Source organism: Apus apus, chromosome 5, assembly GCF_020740795.1.
Source record: "Apus apus isolate bApuApu2 chromosome 5, bApuApu2.pri.cur, whole genome shotgun sequence".
NCBI classification, from domain to species: domain Eukaryota; kingdom Metazoa; phylum Chordata; class Aves; order Apodiformes; family Apodidae; genus Apus; species Apus apus.
The window spans coordinates 20,615,755-20,626,265 of NC_067286.1; the positions used below are offsets into that span (position 1 = coordinate 20,615,755).

Below are 10,511 nucleotides of genomic sequence, written 5' to 3' on the forward strand. Positions count from 1 at the left end.
CTTCTGGCAACGGTGATAAGAACCAACAGGAAAATACCTAACACTGTAGGCAAGTATTTGAAGGCAAGCTCTTAAAAGCCTCCCTCCTAAATCTTGGGCTAGAAAATACCACTGTTTTGAGATATACTCCTTGAAGGCATCAGATATTTGTCATGCCTATGAACCAGTAGATAGCCCCTACCTAAATTCTCCATTAGCAATTTTTAGCTACCTGCAGATATGGCCACTCTGACACTAGAAAAGCCTTTTTTTAAACTCTTTCTTTTCTTCACAACTATCAGTTCTTAATTTCATTAGGCCCTACAGCATGGCAGCATGACTGCTTCATTGAGAGGGAGAGTGTGCCACATCCAGCATGCACCTCAGTACATGCACATGCCAGAGGACTCTTCTCATCAACTAATGGTGGAAGGCAACCCATTAACCAGCTTAAGCCTTTCAGATCTTTTCAGGGTAGAGAGATAGCACTTGCTTCATTGATTGCAGCTATTTACCATTTCCAGTTATGACCCTTGAGATTAAGCCAAATTCAATAGAGGGCCCTGAAATAGAGACCAACATTTATTCAACAACATATTAGGAAACCACTTTTTAGCATCAGACCAAAGGAACATTTAAGTGTTAGCTTTTCAAAAGCTATGCTATTAACTAAATAAATCTCTTTAATTTTGCTCTGTGAAAACAGAAATACATGTTTCACTAGACTGCAACTGTAGGTAGAAGAGTACTTCCTTTCCTTGCTGCTGGAATTCATGCCCTTCAGTATTCATTTGTTTGCAACAGCAGAAAGTTGGTCCCGGATCCTTCCTAGACCTTCTAACATAGTGTCTAGGGTTTCTTTGCTCAGTTCCACAGTCAGTGCAGAAACAACAGGACCGTTTCCACATATGGCATCATCTTCCTGAATCTGAAAATGGGAATCCATACATTAGCTGTATTAAACTTTAAATCCTGAGTTTTTCCAGTGCCACTACAAAACTATGTTTTTAATAAAAAAAGAAAAATGCTTTAAATTTGGTACCTTGCCCCATCCTGAAGGACCATGGCACATTTTCTAAGCTGTGTGCCTCACCAGTGAAGTAAGCTCCCACTGACAGAGTGCAGGTGAGCATATACTGCCTTAAGTATGTGGACATTCTGAAGAGACTTGTGGCAGGAAGCCACATCCACATCAAAAGCATCATAGTAATTACTGCACAGGATAATTAACTTAATTCCACATACAGATGTTAAGACTTTTCTTCTTCCCCTCTGAAACCATCCATCCCATTTTTAACAGTTGGGGCGATCCAGAGCTCTGTAGAATATAGGCAGTTTAAGCTTAGCTTTACTCTCCAAATAATAGATGTGGCTAGTGAAGGAAGCTATTAGTAATCAAAAATTATTTCCCAACATGCTGATGAGTGCCTTAGAATTAATGGACAATGACTTCATCTTTCTTTCTGTAGAGAACAATAACCAGAACAAATATACTGCCTTCTTGCATCCTCAGACAAAGAAAATTCTTCCTTGCAACAAAATGAGGGCTTTCATCAGAGATGTCATTCCCAGGCTTTGTGGTATTTCAAAGATCATCTCTGAGAAAGTCTGTTAATTGCCCACCCGGGAATAGGCAAGTACCAGATACCTGTCTGAAGTGTTTTGCACTACCACTGGTAAGTCAGGCATTGGACTTGATTATTTTGATCCTGTAGCCTTTACAGCTACTGACATTACCTGTAACTGAAGCAGGCAAGTTGGGATTGCCATTTTGCTGATGCTGTCTGAAGATGTCTTGATGTCCACCCTCCAGTCCATGTCGACCAGCTGAGGCAAGGAGACTGAGGGATTGAAAAATGGGTCTGTTAGGCCTGGCAGCAGATGATGACACCAGACCCTAGAACATGCAACTACCACCATGTTCATACTTCTCCACTTCTAGCCCTAGGACATGTATAACTTGAGTGCTACTACGTGGTTTCACATCAGTTTTGCTCTGCAATAAGCTAGTCTCTGAAGGCCTCCTCATGATACTGGAAGGACACCACAGGGTTCTCCCATCATCACATGAAAGCATGGTACAGTACAAGACAAGCATAGGTAAATTCAAAAAGAAGCTGGTGCTATTCAACATTTTCATCAACCTGGATGAGTGTACCCTCAGCAAGTTTGCTGATGACACTAAACTGGGAGGAGTGGCTGACACACCAGAAGGCTGTGCTGCCATTCAGTGAGACCTGGACAGGCTGGAGAGTTGGGCAGGGAGAAACTTGATGAAATTTAACAAGGGCAAGTGTAGAGTCTTGCATCTGGGGAAGAACAACCCCATGTACCAGTACAGGTTGGAGGCTGACCTGCTGGAGAGCAGTGTAGGAGAAAGGGACCTGGGGGTCCTGGTAGACAGGAGGATGACCATGAGCCAGCAATGTGCCCGTGTGGCCAAGAAGGCCAATGGCATCCTGGGGTGCATTAGAAAGGGTGTGGTTAGTAGGTCAAGAGAGGTTTCTCCTCCCCCTCTATTCTGCCCTGGTGAGGCCGCATCTGGAATATTGTGTCCAGTTCTGGGCTCCTTAGTTCAAGAAGGACAGGGAACTGCTTGAAAGAGTCCAGTGCAGAGCCACAAAGATAATTAAGGGAGTGGAAAAACTCCCTTATGAGGAAAGCCTGAGGGAGCTGGGTCTCTTTAGCTTGGAGGACACTGAGGGGCAACCTCATCAGTGTTTACAAATATGTAAAGGGCAAGTGTCAGGATGATGGAGCCAGGTTTTTTTCAGTGATGTCCAGTGATAGGACAAGGGGCAATGGGTGCAAATTGGAGCATAGGAGGTTCCATGTAAATATCAGAAAAAACTTCTTTACTATGAGAGTGACAGAGCACTGGAAGCACAGGCTGTCCAGAGAGGTTGTGGAGTCTCCTTTGCTGCAGACATTCAAAACCCGCCTGGACAAGTTCCTGTGTGATGTACTCCAGGTGATCCTACTCTGTCCGGGGGGTTGGATTCGATGATCTTTTGAGATCCCTTCCAACCCCTAGGATTCTGTGTTTCTCCACCTTTTCATCCCCTGCATTGCTGCCTGCAACACTCATGTTTTTAAGTGCTATAGCACTTAAAAGCTTATTGCTCTGTTCTGCAACTGATAAGAAAGCATATAGGAATGCTCTTAAAATCCAGCAGTATAAAAAAATGCTATTTCAAGCTCCCTAACCTGTGAATGAAAGAATCCTGCAGTACAGCATATGTATAAGTAAATAGGCAGGCTGGCTGCAAGTGCTCTTTGTCAGCTCCTGGGAGTATAATGTTTTTTAACAGTGTCTTTCAGCTGCAAGTAATACAAGAAATTTCTGAAGAACATATTCAAATGAGAATGATGCAGGTATTTAGATGGGTGGCATGAAGATAACTTTCCTCCTTTTTCCAACAAAACAAAGTTTCCTACTTTCATTAAAAAATACATTTTGACCCAGAAAAAAAGAAACAGTATGGACATTTTAATCTCAGATTTATAAGTGTTTTCTCCCAGAAACTGCAAGCCAGAGGAAAGCATAATTACTTATCCAACCAGATAGCAATAGCAAGTGGTAAATTCTTCAGTGTAAGGGTGGTGAGAGGTGAGACACTGGAACAGGCTGCCCAGAGATGTTGTGGGGGGCTCCATTCCTGGAGGTGTTGAAAGGCAGGTTGGATGGGGCTTTGAGCAGCCTGTTCTAGTAGAAAGTGTCCCTGCCCATGCAGGGGAGTTGGAACTCGATGATCTTACAGGTCCCTTCCAACTCAGGAGAAAAAAAAACAACAAGAGGCTTGTGACTGCCCAGTGGTAAAGCACAATTTACCACCAGAATTCAGAAATTTGGAAAATGTCTGTAAGGTAAATTCCTCGTTTAAAACATACGTACAGAAAACAAGTTGTAAGGTGCAGTTTAACAGGGCATATTTAAAGTCACTCCCACTTTGGAACTGTCAATTTATAAGACTCAGAACACATTTTTGCACCTTTTAAACTCCATTTTCTGGTAAGAGCTGAGCTATACTTCCTATGTTTGAAAGTGCACCATGCTGTTTCCTCAGAAAAACAGTAAATTCTCACTAGAACAAAGTCTACACTATGGACATGGAAACAAACTCTTTTGGTTTGAAAAGGACTTCTGCTCCTACGGAGTTTAGCTGATGTAACTATGACAAAATAAATGGCTACAGGGTGCCTAAAGAAACATTGTTGCTGTTTATGTCAGCTCGGGATTTTCAAAAAAGTGAAGGAAACACAGGATCAACCCCATGTAAAGATTTGCAGGGAGATGATCAAAACTCAATTTAAAATCTCAGCTGTGGTGCTGGATAGGTTTGAGTGTCTTTGAGAAGCCTAATGAAAGCCATTGTCAGCCATTATTTGACTTCTATTTAAGGGTACAAGAGGGGGATGAAGAAGCAAAGTCTAGACCTCTGTTGAGTACTAAGGAAAGACCTGTTCCAATAGGCAATTGCAGCCTGTCTGGATTCTGCCTGTCGTAAGATGCCTAGTTTCTTTCCCAAGAATGACTCCAGATTCTTAAGTTGCTTCTTAACAGTGCTTACAGAAACTCTACTATGTGGGAAAAGGTTCCTACTCCCCTGAGCAGAGCTCCAGGGGGCAGTGCAGAACTGGCTGCCTTGCTCTTGCTGTTGAAACAATTTCTAGTTCACAGTTTGTCAGAGCCAGCACTTGGCGGCATTTGCAACAACATAAAATCCATCTGTGCAGCCTTATATGTTGATTTGCAAAGTCTGACTGATAGTGGATTGGGAGGGCAGAAAGCAATCCACATTTTTATGTTAACATCAATTAATCAGTTGGAATGTCTGTTCTGTATATCACTGCCTTTGTCACAATGTGTCAGATATTTAATGAATACTAAAATAATCCATAATTTCCTAGAAGACAATTTCATTCCAACAGGGTTAAATATTCATTAATGAATACTAACACAGTAGTGTAAGAGTAGAGCTCCTTGGTGGTGCTCCAAAAGCCACACACCAAGTCTTGCTTCTGAGTTGAGAAGACCTGGGTGGCGTGTCATCCTTTCTCATTTCCTCTAATGCATGAGAGTCTTAAGGATACAGGAAAAAGCATTATGTGTCTTGGTAACACTAGAAAATTGTTTAGTGTAAGCAACTGCTGTATTTACTGTATCAGCATTATGCAATAGTTTCTTCCCTCTCCCCATTTACACTACATTAAAACTTGGAGGGACAGTGTATTTCCAGGTCTTGCCATACTGTTTAGCTGTTGGACATTATCTCCTCTGCAGACAAAGAACACGGTAAAACAGATCCATGCAGACCTCAAAGTACAGTTATGTATCAGCTCTCATTTGTAAGCCTCTAAGTGCTACAGTTGTAAAGAAAACCTCTTGGGGAGAAAACAAAGTATTATAGCTGCATGGACCATCCAACTGGAATATAAATCATTGCCCATGATGCTGCTGTTAGAATATGCATTCCTTTATTACATTACTGTTTGGAAAGGCGAGGAAAAAGCAGAGTTCTGAATACATGCAACATACATCCTCATCCACAGAAGAGAAACAATGCACAGAATTAACTAGATGTGAAAAGATAAGTTATTACCCAATATATACATATCCTTTACAGAGCAGTTATTGAATATGGACATCGCTTAATGACCTGAATGGGAAGGTCAGAGTGCTTCACTTTCAAAAGTTTTGCAAATACTTGCTATACATTGCACTCTGCAAGGTAGCAACAGGCTAAGCACTAAATGTAATTGCTTGAGTACTGGAAACAACATAGCACAGCAGCATAGATGTGAATACACACTTACTGGCCTCTGCTAAACTCTGTGATGCCACAATCCTACAGCTTCAACTAAGGGAAATGGGGTTATCCCTGTGCTACATCATGAAAACAGGCTGTGATGCACTATTCTAAACTCTAAACTCAAATGACCTCAAGAGATGTTGACTGCATCAAGATGTGAACTACTACTTACTCTGACTTGCTTGTGCTTCATTCCTCCAACCAGAGCTGTGAAAAAAAAAGATAGAGAAGAGAAAAACTGTATCAGTGGTGCTTTGGAAAAAAGAAAAGGTAGGGAAAGCATTCAAAATGGCTTATATCTAACAGAAGGGTCATCAGGGCTCCCGCAGCAATGAGCAGGGAAGAGAGACTGCCTGAGTGACAAGGAGAGGCTGTCACTAGTGGGTAGTACTAGACAAGCTGATGACCAATTACTGGTTCTTCTACAGTGCAGCTCACATACGGCATCTACGTTTCTCCCTGGTTTTCTGAAAGCAATGGGCTAGGAAGCAGTACAGGAACGCAGAACTGCTAGCCTTTGCCATCACCTCATGCACCTATTGTGCTCTACAGTGTCTCTACACCTGTCAAGGTGATAAGTGGACAGGCATCCAGATGCTACCCAATCAGATTCTGTAGTGCTGAAATCTAGCCCTCTAAGTTGTATCATCATCTGTAGCATTTTTCCACCACATGTGAGTTGTTAGGATAACAGGGGCTTTGCATTATGTGAATGAAGCCCAGTCCCATTCCAAAAGTCTTGGGGAAATATGCTGTGCCTATGGCTGTGTTTTGTTTGCCATTCTACTCAGAAGACATATTTCATTAATACATTCAGTCATGCTAACCTGGGTGATTATGCTCAAGGCATGCACAAAATTCACAGAAACAAAACTCTGCACACTGCCAACTATCCACATATCAAACCAGATACATAGACTTTCCAGCTAAAAGCAAATGGCAGCTGGGTAGCACTCACATATTGTCCAAGATTATCTTAGTCAAAAGGTTTTTAAGATTTTGGTGGAAGTTTTCTGGAAAGAGAGAGAGGATATCTTCTGCCCTTCTCAAGCCGTGGTACACAACGTGCCTGGTGAGCCTGTGCAAAGCAGATACCAGCTGTAGGAAAGAAAGAGGGGAAAGAGCTCCACTGGGTTGAAAAGCATTACATACAGTCTGGCACAGGTTTTCAGTAGCCTCTTCAGAGACACAGTTTCTGCAGTGAGAACGACACTAGCAGGGCCTTGAACGTCCAAGTACTGCCTGATAGCCTTAACCGGTAAGGCCTGAAGCACGCACGCCCCATGCACTTCCCTTTTGCTTTCTCGTAAGACGTCCAAGGGTTTCGCCTCGAGGGAAGGATCACTTTTAACAGAGCACGTTTCGTTAGAGCAGTGGTCGCGGTCCTTCGGTACCCCATGGCGCCGCACATCTCGAGGGCGTGGGCTAATCCCGGTGCTGGCACCAGCAATGCTGCGGGCCGTTCCTGGCGGCTCCCCTGTCCCCTCCCTCCCGCACAGTGAGGCGCAGGCGGCCAGGTCTCGGCCTCCTGCTCCTGCCTACGCTCCCCGTTTCTGCTCAGCGGGAGGGAGTACTCCCGAGGGCACCATGCTCGCTGCCTCGACAGCGACTCTTCCTCCCGCCGGGGCCCAGCGCTACCCCGCTCGGCCTTACCTGCTCCGCTTCCTCGAGGTCGGCGGCAAGGCCGGGACAGACGCGCTGCGCCAGCTGGCCGAGACCAGTGGGCGGGCTGGAAAAACAGTCCTGGCACAGCTGCCGCACGGCGTCCCTCGACTGCGCCTGGCGGAGAGCAAAGCGAGAGGTGCTCAGCCGCGGCTCAGGAGAGGCAGCGCCCGCCGACAGGCCGGGCGGCCGCTCCCCCAGCAGCTCGGTGGCCCGCTCACCTTCAGCAGGCTCTGCAGGGCGGCGAACTCGCCGTCCTGCATCGCCGCCATCTTTGCGTTGTCTGCTGAGCCGGGCGCCGAGGTCCCTCCGACGCGCCGTCACCATCTTGGAGCGTCATCTGAGGCGGGCGGGGCCGGGGGCGGTGCGGTCCCGTCGGGCGCTGCAGTCCTGCAGCCGGAGGGGAGTTCGCGTTGCTGCGGTTCGCGATTTCCGCCCCGCTGTCACGGCTCAGCGGTCCCCGCCGCATGGGGGTGTGCTCGCCGCGCTGGCGGGGCCTGCGGCCGGAGGGCACCAGCGCAGCGGGATCCAGGAGTTGTTGCCCCAAGCGGGATCCGTTTACCCGGTGTGCGGTACTCTAATCCGCGCACAGAGCAGAGGTATTTCTTTATTCCAGTTCTGCACAGAAAAGGGCGCTAGTTGGTAAATCCACGAAGCTACTACACCCCATACAAAAATCTTTGGTATTATTTATCCCGTTTAGCAAGCATCAAGATCTGCCTTTATTTACACTTACTGCTTAGTGATTTATCACTGCCAGTCTCATTGGTTAATTGTATTCCTCACTTCTGTTTAAAGGCGCATTGTCTTTTATATTCTTCATGTTATGTTCACTAAGGACTGGTCTTAACTGGGGAGGTGGTGTTTCTTGACCCAGTGATCTCCATCTCCCCTGGCCCTCTTTAGTTTCTGTAGTTTTGCTGCCCTCATGCTTTGTGGCATAATATTTTCCTGGTAGTAAATTAGTAGGGGAAAGGGCAAGCCCTAAATATCAGGCCTTGCCCACTCCAATCTACTAATTTTTTTTTTACTGTCAGTGTAAATATCTATGTAGTATGCTAAATTTAGCTTTAAATGCTCTGTTTTCAATGAGTAGGAACTGAAGACAAATTATTTGAGACCAGGAGAGGTGCCCGAGAACTGGAGAAAGGCCAATATCATTCCAGTCTTCAGAAAGGGCAAGAAGGATGACCCGGGAAACTGCAGGCTGGTGAGTTTCACGTCTGTCCTTGGGAAGGTGATGGAGCTAATTGTTCTGGACGTCGTGTCTAAGCATGTTGAAGCACAGTAAGTTTTTGGGAGGGCTCAGCATGGATTTACCAAGGGTAAATCATGCTTGACAAATCTGTTAGCCTTCTAAGGTGTCATAACTGGTTGGCTGGATGAGGGGAGAGCAGCAGATGTCATCTACCTAGACTTCAGCAAGGCTTTTGACACTGTCTCCCATAAAAGCCTCATTAAGAAGTGTAAGTTTGATGAGTGGACAGTAACGTGGATTGAGAGCTGGTTGAGTGACAGAGCCCAGAGGGTCATGATCAATGGTGCAGGATCACATTGGAGGTCTGTAGCCAGCAGTGTCCCCTAGGGATCAGTGCTGATTCCAGTCTTGTTTAAAATATTCATCAGTGACCTAGATGAGGGGACAGAGAGTATCCTCAGCAAGTTTGCTGATGACATCAAGCTATGAGGGGTCACTGACACTACAGAGGGCTGTGCTGCCATCCAGTGTGTTCTAGACAGGATGGAGAGCTGGACAGAGAGGATGCCACCAAGCATGAGGAAAAGGCTGAGGTACTTCATGCCTTATTGAAGCCATTAAGGGGGCCCTGCAGAAAAGATGGGGACAAACATTTCTGCAAGGTCTGTTATGATAGGACATATTAGGGGTAACGGTTTTAAACTAAAAGAGTGCAGATTTAGACTAGCTATAAGGAAGAAATTCTTTAGCGTGAGGGTGGCGAGACATGAACAGGTTGCCCAGAGAGGTGGTAGATGCCCCATCCCTGGAAACATTCAAGGTCAGTTTGGATAGGGCTCTAAGCAACCTGATCTAGCTGAAGATGTCCCTGCTCACTGTAAGGGGGGTAGACTAGATGACCTTTAAAGGACCCTTCCAACCCAAACATTCTATTATTCTATGATTCTAATTTCTCACACACAAAAACATTTTAACTACAAGTGCATAGTTCTACTCTGTGCTTCAGTCATATCTCTTCCTTTTCCAGCTTACTGTACTATACTATAAATTCCCCACCCCCAAGCTCTATGCATTTATTTGGGCATTGTTTTCAACTGAAACCTTTCTTTTTCATGGTCCTCATTTTCAGTGTTTAAATATTGCATATGCTTCCTGTGTGTCTTCTTTCAAACAGTGTGGAGAATGGCCCATCTTCTCCCCCCACATAAGACTAATGGCTTTACTTACAGACAGAGCAAGATACCTCAGCGTGACTGTAGTCCCTTCATATCAAAATTACTGTGATATCCCCTTCACTCATATCTATGCAGAACAGTGCAAAAAATGTCATTGTCCTCACCTCTCACTTTGAAAGCAATACCTTTTACTTTCCGTCCCTCTTTTTGCCCATCCTTCTCTACTTTCCACCACAGCGCTCAACCTGTCTTCATGTTTCTGCAGTTTCTCACATAGTAGTTTCACCAAAATTGGCTGTGATTGCTGCTGAAAAAGACCGTATAGAATCGCAGAATCATAGAATGGTTTGGGTTGGAAGAGACCTTAAAGGTCATCAAGTTCAAATACCTCTGCCATGGCCAGGGACTACTTCCACTTGACCAGGTGGCTCAAAGCCCCATCCAACCTGGCCTTGAACACCTCCAGGGAGGGGGTATCCACAACTTCCCTGGGCAACCAGTTCCAGGGTCTCTCCATCTTTGCAGTGAAGAATTTCTTCCTAATACTTAATCTAAATCCTTAGATGCCTTCTAACCCAAACCATTCTATGATTATGTGATTCTTTATTGTCACATGGTGACAGGAAGGTAGTGTAATTAACTGTATAACATGAAGACATGCATGAATAAGCATGAACATTTAGT

The 10,511-nt window shown here is 45.0% G+C and overlaps 1 protein-coding gene across 1 annotated transcript; it reads right to left on the reverse strand.

Moving 5' to 3' along the window:
- Window positions 1–548: 548 nt before the first annotated feature.
- Window positions 549–7,796, reverse strand: COMMD9 (COMM domain containing 9). Its single transcript, XM_051621515.1, has 6 exons — window positions 7,676–7,796; window positions 7,446–7,571; window positions 6,751–6,890; window positions 5,965–5,999; window positions 1,717–1,820; window positions 549–907 (listed from the first exon to the last, which is right to left on the reverse strand). The coding sequence occupies exons 1-6, from the start codon at window positions 7,724–7,726 to the stop codon at window positions 767–769; spliced, it is 597 nt and encodes a 198-aa protein (XP_051477475.1). The 5' UTR covers window positions 7,727–7,796; the 3' UTR covers window positions 549–766.
- Between the last annotated feature and the right edge of the window lie 2,715 nt (window positions 7,797–10,511).